Genomic DNA, 21,313 nt, shown 5'->3' with positions numbered 1-21,313 from the left:
GTAATATATCAACAGCAGCACATAACCTAAGGTCAAAGATTCATAGTACCTCTCTCAAATTATTTCAGGTGAGACAACAGAAACGACAGGCTGCAGAGTTTCCACAGGTCCAATTACAATATGAATAATGGGGTTCAGTTTTTTGTTTTGGCAGGGACTATCATTCAGCCAAAGCCGTGCATGTTCACCCACTGATGCACCGTCTGTTACAAACACTGAATTATTGAGTGGCTCTAGCAGCTCACCTTTCCAGGCAAACAAATTCATTCATATTGCCTCTGATGCTGTTTGGCACTACACCGCCGGCTTGTCTATAAAAGTGACGTGGACTGGAGAACTACATCAGGCCTTCTCACCTTGGACCCGGCCAGGTGACTCTTTCAAAGTCGGGGGAAAGGGAAAGCAAAGGCACTAAATGAGCTTGACCTCACAGTTAAATGAAGCTCAGGAAGCTGTGGACTGTGTGCATGCTGCCTGAGCTGTTTCCAACAATTCCAATGATCCTCTAGCTAATTCTACCTTATGATTCAGTGTAAAGTCATTTACATTTCAAAACTTGTGCAACCACTTCCTGCGTCGCCTCGGTTGCTGACAGATTCACGTGTAGCCTCATGACTCATCGTGCTGCAATTTGATGACTCAACAGATGTCATCTCAGTATCATTACAACTACAGAGAGGAAGAGCTGGAAATTTACATGACAACTCATGCTAATAATTGTACTGTGTGTGAAAAGTATGAGCAAAAAAAAAAAAAAAAAAAAGCATGCTTTATAGTTCATTCAGCTGCTGGTGGGAGGATACTGCCCCCTTCTGGATTAGATCCTTGTAACAAAATGGGTATGAATAAAATAAAGATAACTTTGTTAGTATTTGTGTCTTAGCTTTCAAATCTGACATAAAACAGGTTTTATAGACTAAACAATGTGTCTGAGAACTTGATTTATACAGCTCTATGTTATTACCAGATATGTGTAACAATTTGATTCATTTTATTTATAGAAAACCTGCTCTTTACTTGAAAAGTGCCCTTTAAATAAAACAATTATTTTAAGCACCTTTAAAAGGAATAATCATAGAGAGATGTATTACATTATATCTTCTGATCTTTTTGCACATTATTTTTCATATACACATTTTTCTTTTCCTACTGAGTAAACACGTCGGTGGCATATTTGTACAATTTGCTCAGAAGTGTTTCTCAAGGTAAACAATCATTAATAAAGTAGAATAAATAGGAATTCTTGTAATAAACCTCACAGCCTTTTTTTTAATTTTATTTTTTGAATGAATAAATAAGACAAACTTTCTTCTGTAAGTTAGTAAAAACAGAGAATGAAGTGGAAGAATAAAGGATTGTGCTGGTTTTGGCCTAAATTCTCTGAGTTCTTGTTGATATGAGAGTATTTTCTGCAGGTGTCCACAGTGATGCCTCTTACACTCACGGACAAAGCTCTGGCTTGGTTTTTATTTGCAGCCCTGGTGGTATCAGGGTGTGGCCTTTAAGGAGTGCGATTTCACTTCCTGAATTTCTCAGGTGAGTCACCTGGGTAATGTCGTCGTCGGCTTAGGTTTTTATCGACACCAAACAGGTAGTTCTTCTCCGGGAGTTTCACGGTTGCAAAGGGCCGAATCGTTTAGGAGAGACCTTGTGGAGGGTTAGGGTGACCTGTGGGTGAATACCAGGAAGTCAGGACGAGTCAATTCTCTGTGGGGTGACTGCTGAGAGGACCTGCTGGGCCATTTTGCGGCCCAGACACCCAGGAACAAACTCGTTATTGTTATTATTTTAAAATAATAAGGATATTTTTTGTTTGTTTGTTTTTTTATTCTACTGATTTCATTGTCCTTCCAAGTGGTCTCTGGATATTAACTGTGTTAAAATGAATTCACTCCTCAAAGGACAACTGGGTGCGCTGGTGCTCCCGGCTCTGTTGTTGTTTCTCGGCTGTGCCGCGGCCCAGGACTCTCAGGATGAATGTTCAACCAAATTTGAAAGCGGGCGAGAGGATTTTGTTCTCGATGCCGATGATTCGGTGAAACACGGAGCGACGTTTCTGTCGTCTCCGCAATTGGCTCGAAACGAGGACTGTGTGGACACTTGCTGTAAAACCCCGAGGTGCAACGTCGCCTTCCTGGAGAAAGAAGAGAAACAAGGATCCACCAACTCCTGTTTTCTCTTTGATTGTCTGTACAAAAAGAAATTCGTCTGCCGCTTTGTTAGGAAAGCAGGTTACACCAATTATATCCTGGACTCCGTGTATGAGAGTTATCTTGAAGAGGATAAAGTGCCAAGTAAGATCAAACCTCCTACTAGTGTCATGAATTCTTATAATATTCTTATAATATTCCCATGCGGGAGGGTGATAGCAACTGTTTTCATTTTTTAAAAAAAGCTTTACAAATCTAAATCAATGTTTATTTATTTGTTTGTTTGTTTATGTAGTTTATTCATTAATAGACCCACTTTGAAAGCCAAAGGAGTCAGTAAGCATAAGTAAGACACATCATCATAGTCAGGGAGCTCATAATTTGTTACCAACCCAGCAATCTGAGGATGCAGCCTTTACTCTAGCGTGTTCACACACGTCAGGTCTGTCACAGGTTCATGTTATCTTAAGGTGTTGCAACTGTGAATCAGGAATTTTATCCTATCTGTGCTCAGATTACTTGCAGTGCATGTTTGTGATGGACATTAATCCTGCTCCGTCTCTGCAGGTGTAGCTGACCGTCCGCCTGTGGCCAACGGAGGCCCAGACCGGGTGGTCCAACCTCATGAAAGCTTCCCGCTGAATGGCATAGAGAGCATCGATGACATTGAGATCGTGTCCTACGACTGGAAATTACTCACGAATTATCCTTATGCTATCATTGAGGTGAGTGTGTAGACTGCAACTGCTGAACTAATCTTGACAAAGTTTCCACTTTGGGGAAATTAAATTATAAATACTCCTTATCCACTAGTGTAGCTATAAATGTTCATCTGCTTCTCCTTTGAAATGTTGACTATGCTGTTTGTGCTTGGCAATTAAAAATCTAGTGGCACTGATAAATACACACACAGCAACATCTTTTCATGCCTTGTAGAAAACCAGCTTCAATGACCAGATTATCGTGTCCAATCTGACATCGGGAGTGTACAAGTTCCAGCTGACTGTCACTGACAACATCGGCCAGTCGGACTCAACCAAGATCACCATCCTGGTCCTTACTCCTGAACAGTCAGACCGTGAGTATCGAGACTGAGTTGAGTTGACTGAAACGTCAGCACCTGTAAATTAAATCTTCAGAGTTGGTTGTTGTAGTTTCACAAGTTTTTTTTTTTTTTTAATGCAGCTTCAGATTTTTGGTCTTTTCACTGTTACCTGCTCTGTGTTTAATGCTGGGACACTGGTAAGACAGACTCATGCTCTGTGGTCCATAAACGTCTTTTTAAACTTTCTAAATACCTTAACCAGAATATCAATTATGACCAGATTTGTTTCAGAGGAACTCAAGTCATCCGTTGCTCCAGCATTGTTTTGCGTTTACCACAACCATGGACTGTTCCATGTTAGTTGTGATAAAACCTGTTGAGGCTTGCTCGCCTGATCCATGCGGTCTGAATGGCGAAACACTGTGACGGTACAGAGATGAAAGCTCAGGTTTTAAGAAGATTAGGTCAGTTTCAGCTGTTGTTGGTAGTTACGATCTGAAATAGGGAACTGCAGGTTTGTGTGACATAGAAGAAAAGTTTGGTAAAAGTTCATGTGATCTCATGTCAGGTGTCCAAGTCACTCTCTGTAAAGTGCAATACAGTAAACCACTGTGAAACTGTCTTTTCACTGCACATTTATGTTTGGGCTTTCCTGAGAAAACAGAAATGAGCATTGATGTTCTTGTGGTTTTTACCGTTTCCTTGCTGTCATCCCACGCTCTCCGCCCCAGACTCAAGGAAACCTGTCAGTCTGGTTTCAGCTTGGGTTACACAAACATGAACACCATTGTGGTCCTTTTCAGCATTGATTAAAAGTCTTAAAATTTCATCCTTTTTAAAAAAAAAATATATATATTTTTTTTTTCACTCCAGTCTGTTTTTTGCCACTGGTTGGTTTATTGCAGACTGAAGGACAGGGGAAGGCCTTTAAGCATTCGCTAGTTCGGTTAGCCATTAACTGCCTGTATCCTGAATGGTGTTAGGAATGTGCTTCAGAGGAGTCGGCTTGGGCATGGCAGCACATATTACTGCTCGACTACACCACAATAACAACAGCTCCATTCTCTAATGCCACTCAGAGACAATACACAAGAACCTGGTAATAAAAGCGTAGCTTACAGTTCTTTGTTTGATTTTGCAGTTTGGGTGACTTTTGTGTAATGTCTCAAAAAAGAAACGTGTGAAACATGAATGCAGAATGTATCATCAACCACATACAGACGAGCTTCACCGCCTTGACTAACCACACTGTCTGTGCAAACGCACCGCTTCTTTTTTTTTTTCTCAGTTGCATTTCTCTTTGCAGAACATCTTGTTGTGTAATTTATGTGTCTGTCCACTCATGAAACAGACACATAAAGAAGAACTACAAAAAGATAATCCTGCCAAGGTTGTTATCACACGAGACAAGAAATGTTTCATTGTTAAGCATCCAGTGAGGTCATCAGATGTACGTTATGTTAGTATTTCAGAGCCCTTGGGATAAATGTGTGTATGTTGTGTATATTTTACTCATACTTGGCAAGAGTGTTGGTTCCACTTCTCACATTATTGAACTATATTTGTTGCACCATTAATGTACATGACATCACTTTAGGGGGACACTTACTTCAAATTTAGGCTGAATTTCCTGTTTATACTCACAAATAAATATCATTATGTTTTGGGATTAAAAAACAGACAGGAATTGTTTTTTTTTTTTCGTTTGTTTGTTTGTTTGTTTTTTAATCCAACAAATTTACAATTAAAAGAATGTTTCCAGCAAGACAAAGTATTTTGTCCAGGAAGTATAAGTAATTAATTGGAAATCAAGCCCTAAAGCTTTATTTTGTGTCCCACCAGACCATTGTATGGCTCCGAAGAAGGTAGGGCCTTGTCGCGGTTCTTTCCCTCGATGGCATTACAACGCAGCCTCAGAGCAGTGTGAGCAGTTCATATTTGGGGGCTGCAGGGAGAATCTCAACAACTACCTCTCCAAGGCTGAGTGCACCAATGCCTGCTATGGCTCAGGTATCTGCTCTGCTCGTAGTAATGTAAAAAGTACATGTATGTCTTTCTAGCTGTTGTTTATTGCAAAGGGATACACTCATTACACACGTGCAGGCTACGTGTTGGATTCGGGCCCTTTAGCCTCAGTAAGGTAGCAGCATGTATTACTTTCTTCTACAGTTTGTTTTTAATGCTTTTACTGGAGGGGTGTCATAGTCTGAAATATTCAAATGCTACTCATCGTAGCTTTAGTGTCATCTGCAGTTATCTCACGCTTTTTAACAGTTTAACACTTTTCAGAGAAATCCTGAAGAGGCCAGTGCCTCATTAGGTGGAATCTCTGAGGCTGGCCACATCAGAAACTACCATTACTTAAAAGAATAGTTTGATTTTTAATATTATCAGGGAGAGTTAAATAAAAAGATTGGTGCTATCTTAGATTGTGATTGTGCTAGCTTAGGTTTTTATTGTGGGCTATGTGCTGTACTACTTCAGCACACAACGGTTACTCGCTGGAATTTCAACTTTTGCTTGCTAACTGTTTTATTTATTTATTTATTTGCAAACGACTGATTTTAACCTGATTTTGTTGCTTTTCCTTCAGAGAAAAGTGGTAAATCTGGTAGAGCGTTGCCAGTTCCTGAGCTTCAAGGTAGGGGAATTCTCTTATTTGTTTCAATTAAAATACCTTCATCAAATAAACAGAAAGTGAATGATGGAAAAACTGTTGTCTGTGAGAGATACTTCGTGAAAGTAATGTTCCTGCCCTTCCTGCAGTTTGTATTCAGTATCAATTCTTCTTTCTGTAATTTTGTTGGCCACAGCAGTTTTGTTGTCCTTTACTTGGGAACCAGATTTTGCCGTGACTAGTTGAACCTGCAGTTACTGATGTTTTGACCAAATACACACTTTTAGCCAAGAAGGTCTGAACACAACACTGACATGTCATCACCTTTTAAATTGTGGGGGAGTTAGTGTTAGCAAACGGTTGCTTATTTAAAAATCCAGCAGTTTTGAAGTAATATTACATTAGCCTTAATTTGTTTTTGGTTGTTTTTGTCTCTTAAATGAGCATAAACTGAGAAGTTGCAGACCGGACAGGAAAAAAAATGAGCTGAAACTCCCCACAAATTTGGGTCATAGAATTGTCTCTGTGGGTTCATCAGCGAGTGAGTGAGTATACCCCATTTAAAAAATGTTGTGGTCCAGTGTGAGTGACAATTTCCTGTTTGTTTACCACAGGAGAAAAATGTGGCACTACATGTACCTCACAGCAGTTCACTTGTGCAAACGGTTGCTGTTTGGATCCAGGCCTGGAGTGTGACTCAACACCACAATGTAGCGACGGCTCAGACGAGCAGAAATGCGAGGACTGTGAGCACCGACGATGCAAACTAGACATCATTTTAGATTCATGGAATTCTAAATGCAAAAATCATTTTCTTGAAAGACCTGCTGACTTTATTTGTGTCCTATTATGTGCCTTCTTAGTGAACAACAAGTTTCAGATTCTGCGACAGATTCCAGTGGATGAACAAAAAGGTGATTTACACTTTTAGTCTTTGGTCATTTAATAATAAACAAACGTGTTTGCAGTGCCTAACATCTTACTCCTTTTGTTTATTGTCATTCAAAGCACGCTGCACAGAGCATCCAGACACAGGGAACTGCAGGGAGAGTTTCACTAAGTGGTACTACAACCCCGTCAAACGGGAGTGCTTCCGCTTCAACTACGGTGGCTGCGAGGGAAATGAGAACAGATTTGACACTGAGGAGTCCTGTAAGAGAGTTTGCCATGGGGTAACAGGTGGGTTGCTATTAACATTACGCAGCCATTTTGCAGAGATTTGTGTCATCCTGTTTTTTTACCGCTGAGATAGACTTTCACACAGACACACTGGTGAGGGCCTTCATGTTACAATACATTTTTCAGAATTTGCAACAAACACCAAATACATGGGACCATTAACATAAATAAAGTCGGCAGGTATTTCCATTAACATATTTATTTTTATTATTAGTTTTATTTCATATCACTTATTACACAGATCGAACCCTTCATCTACCTATAAGACAAAGTTAAAAATTAGACCCCCCCCCCTTGCCAGCTGGAGAAAATCAATGAAGTCAATAATCCATTCATAAAAGCATTGCTGGTTGGTTCCTGTTGAGCCTACATGAAAACAGTTTTTGTCCTGTATATTTCTGCTGTCGGTCACACTGGTTGTCTTTTAAGGTCATGTGGAAATGCTGACAGACAGAAGCTGTTTTGGCCACAGAGATAATCGCGTCTAAAATGTTTTCAGTGTGAATTCCCAGTTTGATCATGGAGAGCATTGTTCTGAGTAATTTTGATTTACTGTTAGTCTCAGTCTTGTAATAAAGATGCATATAAGTTTTAATTAAAGTTCAGTCATTTGATTTTAGTTAGTTTTAGTTCAAAACATGAAGAAATTTCAGTCTAGTTTTTTTTTGTTTTTTTTAAAGTCACTAATCTCGACCTTTGTTGTGTACAGTTTCTGGTCTTGGGAAACACTGTCACTCTGCTCTGCAAAGCAGCGACTGATACTGATACTTTATATTTTGAGTTATAAATCCTGTTCATGGTATTTAGTGAGTCTTGGGGAATCCTTGTCCTCAAAGGCCACTGACATACTTTATTTCAAACTATCCCTGCCCTGCCCTCAGTTGATTACCCGGATCAGGTGAGTTCAGCCAATCAAAGACTGGAAGATACCAATTCACTTTATCTTCCCTCACTCCTCTTATCTGAGATGGTATCTTCCAGCTTCTGATTGACTGAACTCAACCCTGATCAAGAGGAAGACTATGATTGTTTTGTGCCAACAGATATCACAATGCTTGGCTACTAAATACCATGTTGTGGCCACAACCTAAAAGCATACGAACGAGGTTATCAAGAAAGTATCATGTTCCCATGTTATTAAGGTAGCGAGTAATGGCAAGTAATGCTTGGCTAAAGTGTTCATTTAGGAACCTGTTTTGGTTTAGTCTTTATCTTTTAATAATTCACTGAAATTTGAATGTTCCTTTATTATAAAGTGCAAATGTTTAATGAATTCCTCTGTGGAGCAACATTTTAAAATATCATGTCATTTTCTTCTTTTCAGAAACAGATGTATTTGCAAGAAAAGAGCAATTTGAACGCAGTGTGTCTGAAAGCCATACAGGTATATTACCTTTCATTTTCTTTAACACTCTTAAAAGAAAACTCTCTGCACCATCAGCTTTAACTTCCAGTGGGTTCCTACTAAAGTTGTTCTCCACCAAAATGTTTCTAGTTGACTCAGTATTTAATTTTAGTGGTCTGTTTTTGTTTTGTTATTTTTCAGTATTGCAGCCTGTCATGTACTGCCTTAATGTTTCAAAGTGTGTATGTCACTTATTTCCCAGGTGTTATAGTGATAGCTGTCCTCCTGGGTCTAGCTATCGTCATCCTTCTGGGGATCCTGCTCTACTGCCTCATGAAGGGAAAGAAGAAATCCTCCCAGCACCATCGTGTGCCAGTCAACACCGTTCCAGTTACGTCAACGGAGGACAGAGAGCGTCTAGTGTACAACAGCACCACCAAACCCATCTGACCTCTCGGTCTTCACCTTTGACCTCTGACCTGGTGGTGATTGACGCTGATTGCTGAAGCTGTGGCAAATACTGAACAATCTGAGATTGATGAGAGGAAACAATGTCCGTTGATAAGTTTAAATGATCACAGAGATTTTTTTTTTAAAGGGAGTTGTGCACAGAAAGTGAAACATCTTTAATGATTAAATGTGATGTTTGATAATAATTTGAATTTTAACTTGTTTTTAATGCAGTGACCTGTTAAAAGGAGTTGTTCGATAACCGTACTTTCATTAATGTAGAGATTACAACTGGATATAACACATGTTCATGTTAGATTAGGTTCAGTTTAAACTTGCTTCAATTACAGGACACTTGTCAGTCTAAATTGTCATTAGCTCTGTGCTGGTATGTTACTTCAAAGTAAGAGCCTCATATGATCTCCTTTGTGGTTATGTAATGTTATCTGGTGAGTCCTTCAACTTCCTGAAGTCCTGCAACTTTATTTTCATCCTGTTTTGTAAACTCTTGTTACTTATTCCTTTTGATCACAAAGATGTGCTGTTGTATATAAGCTCAGAATTTTGAGTGTTGTATTTTATTTGAAGGTTATTTTGTCAATAAATATTGAGATTTTTTTTTTTTTTTTTAGAACAAGCAAAATGGATGCATTAAGTTTAATATAAAAAATGATATTCAACATTTTAAACAAATACTTGTACATATGACCTGATGCAGGTTTCTGTAGCAGTATCATGTTTATATTAAATAAAAATATCTGAGTCTTAACTCGTTTTGGCATGTGTGAAAGTTTCTATTTTCAAAGCTTTTGACTTTGCTGTGGTTTATGGGTTGGCTGACTGAGACAAGTGCAACAACAGGGTTTCATGCAGCTAACAAAGCTGTTTTCATTTTATGTTTTTTTTATTTTTTTGGTGCCTTTCTCACACATTCAGAATGTTTTTAGTCAATCTATTTTTTTTACTTATGTGTGTGTATATATATATATATACCTATATATATATTTTAGGTATATATATATATATATATATATACCTAAAATGGCTGTCCACCAACGTTCACCATCCACCCTGACAGAACAGGAGAGGATCTGCAAGGAAGAATGGCAGAGGATCCCCAAATCCAGGTGTGAAAAACTTGTTGCATCATTCCCAAGAAGACTCATGGCTGTACTAGCTCAAAAGGGTGCTTCTACTCAATACTGAGCACAGGGTCTGAATACTTATGACCATGTGATATTTCAGTTTTTCTTTTTTAATAAATTTGCAAAAATTTCAACATTTCTGTTTTTTTCTGTCAAGATGGGGTGCTGAGTGTACATTAATGAGAAATAAAATGAACTTTTTTGATTTTGGCAAATGGCTGCAATGACACAAAGAGTGAAAAATTTAAAGGGGTCTGAATACTTTCCGTACCCACTGTATACATATATATATATATATATATATATATATATATATATATATATATATATATATATTTACACAAGTAAAAAAATAGATTGACTAAAAAAACATTCTGAATATGTGAGAAAGGCACCAAAAAAATAAATAGTATATATATACTATTTAAGGATTTATTTTTCTAGTTTCATTCCTCACAGCAGATGCCCAAGATTACTTATTTGCCTTCTATGCATGTTCTTTTATACCCTGTTACTGTTTTGGGACTGCTGTTGTGTGTGGGGTGTCAGTTAAGTTTACAGTATCTTTAAATTGTGTTCAGTTTAGATAGTACTTCAGAAAGTACTAAAACTATTATTCATTATGTTTGCATTATTTGATTCAAATAAATATACTTTAAATAGGCTTTTGACTTCTAGAAATCAATAAAATGGGTTGAGTTGAAGAAACATCATGATGTAATGAACAATATGATTTTTAAAAAGATGTGCAGCAGCTTTAACCTTAGGTATGATGACATCTGGTGGCATATGGGTGAAATCTAAAGGACGCAGCAGTGGGTTCAGATAAAACCACAGGTGTAATTTATACTGTAGCCTCCCAGGACACAGTAATATGTACCCATCTTTAACCTTACACATTTCAACAATACAGCATATCTACACTTTGGCTTTCTGTAGCTCATTACAAATTAATACTATCATGTTACAGCTGGCATTTTTCTTAACGCTGAGCATGTAAATGAAACTACATGCCACATAATATTCAAGCTTCTGATCCACGCAGTGTTAGGTGCACATTGAGTAGAGGCACTGTGTCTTTATTACCAGCAGGTGGCGACGTTAGTTTGGTACGTGTTCATAAGGTAAGAAAACCTTTCTATGTCCCGCAATGGGGAAATTGCGTTGTAAGTACAGTACACAGGGGAGTGCCAGAAGTAGCAAGATGTGAGATAAATAAGAAATTAAAAATATTTTAAAATACTAAGTGGAATAAAACTATGAAGCTACAAAAACTATGAGTGTGTAATTAATCTCTGCAGGCTTTGCAACCACCTCTGATTAGGAAAGGCTCCAGAAATCCGACCCGTTATTTATTTATTTTTCATTATTATTGAAATAACATGAACCCAATATAATTTCACATTATAGCGCTGCAAGTTCATTATACCGTTACACATATGTATGACCATTAAAAATGGATTTTGACATGGTTTAACCGTATTAAAAATAATACGCCCTGCATGTTTCTTTCACTCTTCTCTTGTGATTAAGGACAGAGAGGGAGATGGCAAAGCAAAGGCACCCCCTCTATTTCATCAGCAACACATAAATTAGCATCCACCCAACTAATGCAGTGAAGCCATCCTTTGTGAGCCCCCCTTTCTACTGACCTGACCCTCATAAACGTAATCGCCAGGGTTACAATTTGTGTCCTTCCAAGTTCACAATGAGTTTGTACAGATATTCCTTGAGCAGAAGTGATGTTTTCATCGAAAATTAGTTTGGATAGTTATTCCATGAATAGAAATCATGTTTTTTATATAGAAAATGAGTTTGTATAGATACTCTGTTAGTAGGAGTGATGTTTAGGGGAAAAAAACAACAATCTGTATATTTCAAGCCTATGAAAACTTTCTCATGCTAAAATAAATGAGCAAACTCTGCAAACCAGATGTGAGATGTGGGAACACCTCTGACACCAAACAGACTCTAGTCTGTCAAAAACAGTCGATCCTCTGGTGCATTCAATTGATACTCGAAAAGTAGGAACTCTTATAATGGACAACCTTTCATAGATATTATTATTTATCTCAGAAAACAAGCTTTTCAGAACTTCAATAGACGACCTTAACATCAACGTCTTTACTTTGAGATCCAAGATTTTGTTTGGGAAATGACACCTGCGAACGAAAGAAAAAAAAAAGTTATTTGACAAGATGTAATTTTGTAAACGATATTATAAATTCATTCAGAAGACAAAGTAATAACACGAGGTAATAAACTAGATGTTTTCTATCTCCAGTAAAGATGAGCTAAGACCAGAAGAACAATGTTATTGCTGAGGTCACGTTTTCTCAGCACACATTCGTAGTGGGTATATTCTCCGACAGGCCTTGAACGCAGCGTTGACTCTTCAGAGATGCGGCAGTGTTTTTTGGCTGTCGGGCGCAGTCCGGACTCATGACCTGCTGCAATGTGTGTTTGTGTTTGTGTGTGTGAGAGAGTGTGTGTGTGTGTGTGTGTCTGAGCGGCGTTTACCATGTGAAGAGTACTAACTAACGGAGTAACCACGACCTTTTCCATAGGACAAGAAACAAGAAACACGTTTCACTGAGGACTGGAGACCCTGGAAGGGAAGAATACGGTAGGTGGGCTGGTTTGGACAACTTGGCCAAATCTTAGCTTTAGGGTTAGCTAACTTAACCCAGCGATAACATTAGCCGTGATAACAGCCAAGCTACACCTCAGACGGATTTCTTCATCCTGTCGGTATTTGGACGTGTCGAGGCTCTGAAGAATTATTAGTCATTTTCTTCAGTCGCGTCTTCAAATGTCTAAAAAACAAATGAGGGATAAATGTGCTTGTCTAGAATTACTTCATTTGAGTAGTACCAACTAATTAAAACCCCTCAGAGTATCAAAGTTACATCTAAAGGTGAATGCATTTGGCCAGTAATGTGTTTTGGACTTATGTAGTCCTGTTGAAACAGCTCCACCTTAAAGACTGTAGATGCACTTTTCAAATAACTGAACACAGTCCAGGCTGTGAGCCCTGGTGGGGTTTCAGTCAGATAAGTTCTGTTTGTCTTTGCAGCAGAAAACTCTCAGTAAGTGAACTTTAATCAGCTGCTGTCTGTATTTTTCTTTTTTTTTTTTAGGGAGTGAGATTTTTCCACTTTAGCACTGATGTCAGACCTGTGAGAAAAACCTCGAGGATGCAGTTGAATCATTTGCCATTTCCTCTTTCGCTGCACCCCATTCCCCCCCTATGGTGCTCATGCTTGGCCCCAGCAAAAGCTAATTGTTTTTTCTAATGAGCACCCCAGTGAGACACAGTAAGGTTTTAAAGCAGGCTGTTCATAGGTCAGTGACTTTCAACACCAGCTGTTGAAGAAGAATGGGACAAAATCAATCAGTTACCAGTGAAACGTTGCATATTCTTCTCCCTTGACCTCACTTGACCTGTCGGACAATAACGTCTCAACTTCATTTCAGATAAATGTTGCCTCAGTGCCGTGAACGGTGTTTTCTTCCAGGTGGTCCAGACAGGAAACTGCTCAAGTGTGTCTTGGATCTCAGCGCTGGCCACTGATTCCATCTTCCCCAGTCTTGGTATGCTGCAGCTGTAATAAAGTTAACCAGAGCTGCTGAATCCAAGGCTGGTTTCAGCTATGGACACCTTTTTTTTAACGTTCATAAACTGCATCTTAGCTGTGCATAAGTCAACTTTGTTATTTAGTGGCTCAGTTCTTACTCAGTGCAGCTTGATGCATACCTGGATCTAATGAGACTATAAAGTTGCAGCATTGCAAGTCACAGCTAGGATTACATTGAGAGATTTTAAAGGCTGACTTTAAAAAAACCTTCTTTGGTTGACAGTGAGATTTAGTGATTTAGTATTCTGCGTCGTGTTATGAAGTTGACAAGCTCCCATGAAGGTCTGTGGAAACTGTTTGCCTGCCGTTGCGGTGTAATGCACCTTTAAATAGGCACATTGCAATTCTATTTCAAGACTTGTAGCCGGATTTTACTCTGCAACCCTCCTCTCTCCCCTCCAAATACTGTGGGACGTTATGGAGGACGGTCGTTTGCTGTCTATCATTTTAAAGAACTGGAAGTCGTCATCGTTTGTCTTTTCCCAATTAAAATGGTACTTGCCAACTTCACTTGCCAGGTATGCATTGTGTGCTTATAGGTCATTGGTGGGGAGTTGAAAATTGCTATTTCTCCTTTTTCAGCACACCGGGGAACGATTATTCTCCCATTAAGGACTATTTTGGCTGCGGTGTACGTGCACCATATGGGCAAAACTCCTCTCTGTGCCCTGTGGGTGTTCATTGAGATGGATCACTTTATCTTCACATCTAAACGGCATGCTCAAAAATGGAGTGGACTAAAATATGTTGTGTGTCTGTGGGAAGTCATGTGTTAGGGCACCATCTTTGTAGAAGCTGTGGATTTGATGGAGGTGAAGAGAGACTGTCAGGATTTATTGTTTTCCCCAGTGAATGAAAAGCTGTTAGTCTGTTAAGGCCTCTGTGTTAGGGGACAAGCTTCAGGAGTAATGTGGGAAAGAGGGCACTGACAGAAAGGCCGTTTGTCAGGGGGTGTTTTCTGTCCGAGTACACTGAGTTAGAGGGTAAGCGAGAGGTCATGCAATATAAACATGGTACCAGTGCTGAAATAATAATGACTTTCTCTCCGTTAGCTTGTAGGACCCTGGACCACTGCCTTTCAATGAAGGTTGAAGTTTTATTTCTAACATAAAAGTCTATCCCAAGTGACGGTGTCTTAAAGAAACCCACAAAACTCGGTCTGTTTACAGACATCCCAGGAGGCTTATGTCATACTTTCAGACTCCTGTCGCCCTTGTTGGGACGTTTGATGAACACAACTTGATGCATGCGCTTCAAACTATGAGCGAGACATGCAGCAAGAATTTCATGGATTATTTTTAGCTTCTCCTCCCATTAACTTGTTCCACATGAGGAAACATAATTTTCTGTTGTTAGCTGATGCACAAAAGGCTGATTAAGTTTCTTTTTTCATTCAGATCCTGGGGCCAACCTTCACGTCATCAGTTGTATGTATAGCAGCTTGTGAGTGGGGGTTGGCACCTACATACCACTTAAGGATTTTAATGCAAACACAGTCCATTAATTGGCATCAGTCCTGGCATCCAATGAAGCTTTTTTGGCTTAATATGAAGTCAAATCCAATGATTCGTCTTTGACCCTGTAGTCCTTCCTGTAGAGACAGAGAAAGTGGCATGTCTACTTGATAGCAGAAGTACTGCTTCTTTGCTTCCTCTGTAAACATGTTGGTTTCAGTGATTTCACTTCTGCCATAACCTTGATGGACTGGTGGTGAAAAATTCTCCAGATAATCATCACCCCCTGAGGACTGTTTTGCCTTTGAATTGTCAGGGCTGGGGTCATGGTTCAAGGTTTAGGTTTTTGCATGTTTTCTTAGAGTTGCTCTTTTAACACATTTTTGCTGATGACTCCAGTATAAATTTACTCCTTCATTTGGATGCGTGCTGTATCTTGGCCAGTATCTGACCCCATTAATCATGTTTGTTGTGAAAGGAATTCTAGCTTTGACTACTTATCTGTATAAAGCCTGGTAATTAGAGAAACAAGGAAGTTTATCAGCCCATCTGAAGAAGTGATCCATTGCTGGTCTTTTTTTCTAATAACCATCAGATTGGCTCTTGTAGCATATGTCTTCAATTAAGGGCCAAGTTACCAGATTTCCATGTGGTAGGTTCATGCTGCGGGTAATGCAGTCATCAACTGTGGGAACCAAATGCTCTCCATTTGTGTGAAATGACAAGTCGTGCGAGCACAGGTGGCCAGCTTGGCATGGATGTTTGCCTGCATGTAGTGTTTTCTTTAGCATCTGATATTTGGCTGTGTCCCCTCCCTAGGAAAACAAGGATTTGAAATTGCCATATGCCAGCAAACAGGAAGTGTAAGAAAATGTTGGGATCTGTCCAGGAGTCCAGACTCTTGGTTACACTTCTTGTCCTATTGGACATTACATTTTCTCCACCCAAATAATCTTTTTACACCTCACAGAGATCCTTTAAAAGGACACGGGAACAACATTTTTAATACCCTGACAGATACAGTATGTCTAGGTTTGAGGTTATTATTCACAGTCTAGCCTCTCATTGACCAAAGACAGATTAACATAGTTTTGGTCTGGTCCTTAAGTGGGGTTAGCTCAGAGGTCATTGTAAGTGGGATTATCCAAGGATTTTATTAGTTTGCTGTTCACTGAGATAAATTCAAACCCAGTCCCTCAACATGAATACTGCTACTGCAGGTTACGCAAACTAACCCACAACTTGAAAATGTGAAAATGTACAGAAGCTGTTAGAGGAGGCTGCATTGACTGAGAATAAATCAGCATATCGTACAGCATCTGCTATTCTTTTTCCTCTCAAAGACCCAGTTAGTTTTTTGCCATTTTCTTGTTGTGCTTTACTTGAGCCCAGGCTAAAGCTGCAAGGACTCTGCAGTGAAGTGGTGATCTTAATGCATGGATCCAGCTCTGTGACTTTTTTGCTTGCATTCTTGCACAGTGTAATTGGTGAGCCTCCTGGCACTGGGTTCGGTTTGGCCTTGGCTTGCTTGGCTGTCAGATCCACACAGTGGCCGGCAAATGCACTAGGAACAATGCCCATCCTAATCCCTGAAGAATTCCTGCTTTTCTGAACTAGCTGTCCCAAGAATGTGATCATTAAAAGGCCTGAGACTCACCAGGAATCGCAGTCTTCCATGTTAATTTGCTGTAAGGAGCCAGGGAAGCAGTAATATAAGAGACCGGCAGCACAGTGGCTCAGAGGGGACACACCTCATCATTAACAGCACCACAACCTGGCATGAGGGATCAGAGAAATACATGTCACCAGGGGTGAACATATAATCTCACTGGACAGTTACACCAATAATGAGAGACTTGTTTTGATGTGGCATCGAATTATTAACACTTAACACATTTATATAACAAGGCAGGTTTATAAAAAATGTATTTTTTGTGGTCAGCTAGCCTGTTTTATTTTGTATTAATTTGATGTAACGCGCATTCTTGTTTGTGTTTGTGACCCTTCTTTTTATAAAGCGAGTTGCTGTTTGAAGTACTTTTCAATTAGAGATGCTTGAGCAATATTTATACAGTTCCAGTGAGAGTCATAGAGGTTCTCAAATCCTAAAGTATTTATTGCTACATCTCTTCAGTGTGCACTTTTTGTTATGTTAGACCGTTGTTATTCTAACCCCCTCCTTTCCTTTCTCTACTGTTTAGTATGAGCTCATATCACCATGTCACCATTACATCAACCAGAGCTCCACTATACATTACCAAGTGGGTGGCATGAGCCAACACAGAACAGCAGAATGGGAATGGGAATTTCTCTTTTATGCGAGACCTGATTAGCTTGTTTCACTTCACTGAGTCAGGCCAGCAAAGAAAAGAGCAGACGCGTATGTCAAAAAGAGCCAAATGTGTTTTTAAAATAAAAACCCATCAAGAACGACAAAACCATGCCATGCTGTATTCGGACCTGACATAAAGTGTCTCGGTTCTGTTTGACTCTTTATGTTTTTCTTTCCCAGATCCAGAGGCCTGAGTGCCATGCCAGAGGGGTCCCATTCTGCTCTCTACCAGGGCCCAATGGGGGAAGGTAAGACCAGTGCCATTACATTACCCATTTTCTGGTATTTTCTGCCTATGAATTGACAAGTCTTAAAATATGTGGAGTCAGTTTATTCCTACTGGTATATCTGGTTACCCAGGATGGTGTATTAATGTAACACTGAAGTACCGCAGAGGTGAATGGAAAAATGCTGGGAATGGAAGAATAGAGGAAATATGGAGGCTTTGAGAGGCAGAGCCTGGAGAGCAATGAACTTCCCTCCTACAGTCCCGACTGGCAGAGAGACTCTTTTGTGGCTGTGGAGCCAGCCCCCTTCATACAGCTGAAACCTTTGAACACTTGCACATCCAACTCGAATGTGTCAGAATCACTGACAGCCAAAATGGTTAGTCTAGCCAGTGGTGCTGACCGTGTATACTGAGGGGCCACTCGAATTACATATTATTTTAGTGTTCATTATCTTCAGTTGCAGAGCCACAGCACTGACACAGGGCCTCTTTGTATCTGTTTGCCTGCTCTGTCCCTCAACCCCCCAACCGCCCCCGCACCTCCTATCCTCTCTACTGAACACATTTGGCGCTGGCCTTCCACTTTGGCTGAACAATACTGATGTGTCAATGGTTCCCTTTTTCCTCTACGCCTGTCCTTTTAGTTCAATGCTGGCCAGAAGAGGCTTTTGGCTCAGAGAGACGTGTGCCGCCCTCATGAAAATTTGTCTGTTTCCTCAAAAGGCCACTCTGCAATGGCTACATGTTCTCACAGCTGGTTTTGGAGCTCATCGGTCTCGTATGAAATCACCTCAGTGTGATAGAACACCCACTTGCAGCTGAAACATTTCAGACTCATTTATTTGTTAGACCAGTTAGCGTTAGTGTGACTGACCTGGCTTTCCTGCTGTGGATGGATGGATGGTAATTAAGGGGCAGGGCAGCTGGTAATGTACTGTCTGTGTGAGGTGATGATTGCATGTGGTTAACAGGCAAGAGGAATGTTCGTGGTGAAAAGAAGCCCCCTGTCTGGTCAAGGTAAACAATAAAAAGGTTGTGGTTACCATCCATTTCAAATTCCTCTGAAGGGTCAAAGGACTTTGAAATGAAAAGGAGCTTGGTAGACTTTGGATGGCACCAGGCACTATTAGAGAAAACCAATATGAAGTAAAATCTCTGCTTCAGTCTCCCCAGATGGTTTTGTTCACTTGTTGAAGGAACTCAAAGTCATTGTTCTGCACTTTCAATTATTTTTCCAGACAAGCTTGGTGAGGAGGTGGTATATAAGACCCCCCTCACAATTTCCACAAAAGTTAAGCGTTCATCACTGCGTTGGAATGTGAACAAGCATGATTGCAATCCTTGTGTCCCACTTAGAAAATATATCCCAACTTGTTAAAAAAAACAAAAAACAGGCAAACATGCTGGACTGCTTTGCTTAACTTGCTGCACCCAGTGACACTATTCTTGGAAAACTTAGAAAATAAAATCAATGTCTAGGCTGTCAATCCAATGACCACGCATCAACAGACCCCAGGCAGCATAAAGCAGCTCTGTCAAAGATAAGGGTTCCCTCTGACCTACTTTGTCCCGGGCAGGAATGTGGCTGTGTGTGCAGAATATACAGCTTTAAAGGAGTTCTGGGGGGACAGATGGATCAGCACCATTCACTGCAGTTCTTCCAGACCAGTGGGCATAGGGTTGTGCACATAGTAGGGGTGGTTGCATCTCTGATTTTGCTTGTTACTGAAGCTTCTGGACTGTACCCCTGTCTATGCTTAATTGCCTATAGCATTAATCTCAGACAGCCTCAGGTGAGCCTGCAGCAACTCTGGAAACAACAATTGAAGTCAGGCACTGACACTCACTGAGACTGCCCCTTTTCCTGTACAATTGTAACACCTTCCTATTGTTGCCACTATGCCATTGCTGTATTTAATTCCATTGTTTGGCCCAAGCTCTTGAACTCTTCACAAAAGAATTCATTTCAATGTGAATGATTTTACAGCATTGTGCAACAGCATTCCTCCTATGGAGCCCTTCTACTAGTTTACCCACGTTAGTTACAGGCTCTCTGCTTCAGGTGTTCCTGTTCCCTGGCCTCTCTGAAACTCATTTGAATCCATAAAACTCTTTATCACTCTGCTTCTCATCTCTTCCTCTGTAGCATTCAATTGACGTTGTCAGGGACACATTAAGATGTTTTAGTGTCACTGCAGCTGTGATGTTGAAGGCACAATAATGTGTTTATAAATGATAGTTCCTGTAATTACTGACTGAGTTTATTTGTTATGAAATGACAGAAACATTTATTCTGCGTTTAGCAAAATGCAGAAGTGTCAAAATGAGCAAACCGGCCAATTCCTCATTTGACTTTTGTGTACAATAACTGTTAATACCCATGGTACAGAGAAAGCAACACCACACCTTTTATAATGCAGCATGTGGTAAACAGCTTGATGTGAAGTAGAAGAAGTTTTCCTCCGCTGACCTTCTCCCTGACACACTTCACACAGCTGTCCTGTCACCAGCCCATGTGGATGCTGCAGAGAGGTGCTAACAGGACGACAGTTTGGTTGTAGACTGTTAAACTGGTGGTGACGTTTACAGTGGACATATGCCTCTGGGCCCAGATGGGGTGTGTTGTCCAGAGGAAATGGGAGGTTTGAATAGATCCAGGACTTGCTTTGTTGCTTTTGCCTGAAGAGCACTTGGGGTAGGGGGGTGAAGGGGCTTGTTGATGGAGGAATTTCCTAAGTGGATCATCACATGCTTACATACTGAGGTCAGCTGGCACAGCTGGATCCTTTGAGAGCCTGGGCCAAGCACAGGGGGAGGTTTATAGGATTAAATCTGAGCTTTTTGAGGTGTTTTGTCCTTTTGGTACTTTGAGCAACTTGCTTCTCTGAAACATGTCATGTCCTCACATCACATTTTTTATTGATGTATATTATAAGGTAAATAATGCCATATTAGCTTTTCTGGGAAATTGAAATAACATTTCATAATAGTCCTGCATACAGGTACATTGTTTTACACAATCCTTTCATGAATCTAAAAACTGAAAAATATCTTGATGTTTAATCACACTCTGTAAATGATTGACATTTTTCAAGTACATATCAATGTGTTAGTTTCAGTTTAGACACCAGAATTCCCCTAGAACTTAGTAGCACACCATTTTGGCCTTGACTGTCAGTGTGGCATGCAGGTTTCATTTTGCATGTGTGTCTGCCCACTATGGTTTATTTACTGACCTTCAAGTTAATAATTAATACAGCATTAAAAATCCTTGTGTGTTCAGACACAGGTATAAATCAAGCAATGTTGTACATGTAAAGGAGAAACAGAAAACCAGTAAAGTGACCTAAATTCTTCCCTTCATTAGGCAAAAAGAAATCAATCCTGGCCCTCAGTCTAATCACCAGTGTCCTGGTTCATGCTGTTTGATAATGGTCTGTGAGGTCTCGAGGCCTAATCCTTGGAGGCACCTTTTATGCTTGTGTCTTCTGCCCTCCTGAGGTGCAGCCATTCACCGTTGCCAGGTGGGGAGGGGTTTTTCCCAAGGGGATCAACACAAGGCTACTTCCCTGTCTCCCAAGAACCACAGGGGGTGGGGTTGAATGGTGGAAGGGTGTCGAAGAAGGAAGTCGAGAATGGATCTTGAGGGGTGAAACAGGTTTATTAAGATGTGCAAAACACAGTTCCCTCTTCCCTCTGTAAGAGTAAACACACTAATCAGCCAGTTAG

General features: G+C 40.1%; 2 protein-coding genes across 5 annotated transcripts in view; both read left to right on the top strand.

Moving 5' to 3' along the window:
* Positions 1-1,508: 1,508 nt before the first annotated feature.
* Positions 1,509-9,410, top strand: spint1a (serine peptidase inhibitor, Kunitz type 1 a). The gene is made up of 10 exons (XM_026309021.2): positions 1,509-2,294; positions 2,718-2,875; positions 3,087-3,228; positions 5,038-5,205; positions 5,789-5,836; positions 6,427-6,558; positions 6,676-6,726; positions 6,821-6,991; positions 8,316-8,375; positions 8,599-9,410. The coding sequence occupies exons 1-10, from the start codon at positions 1,883-1,885 to the stop codon at positions 8,784-8,786; spliced, it is 1,530 nt and encodes a 509-aa protein (XP_026164806.1). The 5' UTR covers positions 1,509-1,882; the 3' UTR covers positions 8,787-9,410.
* A 2,930-nt stretch (positions 9,411-12,340) lies between these two features.
* Positions 12,341-21,313, top strand: part of LOC113128909 (pleckstrin homology domain-containing family G member 3-like) — a 30,195-nt gene continuing 21,222 nt past the window's right edge. For 3 of the 4 annotated variants that reach the window (XM_026304535.1, XM_026304548.1, XM_026304536.1), the window contains exons 1-2: positions 13,972-14,087; positions 17,536-17,603. In XM_026304535.1, coding sequence (XP_026160320.1) covers positions 13,987-14,087; positions 17,536-17,603 — 169 coding nt within the window. In that variant the 5' untranslated portion in view covers positions 13,972-13,986. Of the gene's footprint in view, positions 12,558-13,971; positions 14,088-17,535; positions 17,604-21,313 lie in introns of those variants that run through there. The other variant, XM_026304539.1, reaches the window with a different exon arrangement.

This window comes from Mastacembelus armatus, chromosome 22 (genome assembly GCF_900324485.2).
Source record: "Mastacembelus armatus chromosome 22, fMasArm1.2, whole genome shotgun sequence".
NCBI lineage: Eukaryota > Metazoa > Chordata > Actinopteri > Synbranchiformes > Mastacembelidae > Mastacembelus > Mastacembelus armatus.
Note: the sequence above shows the minus strand (reverse complement) of the source record. Positions and strands in the feature narration are given on the sequence as shown.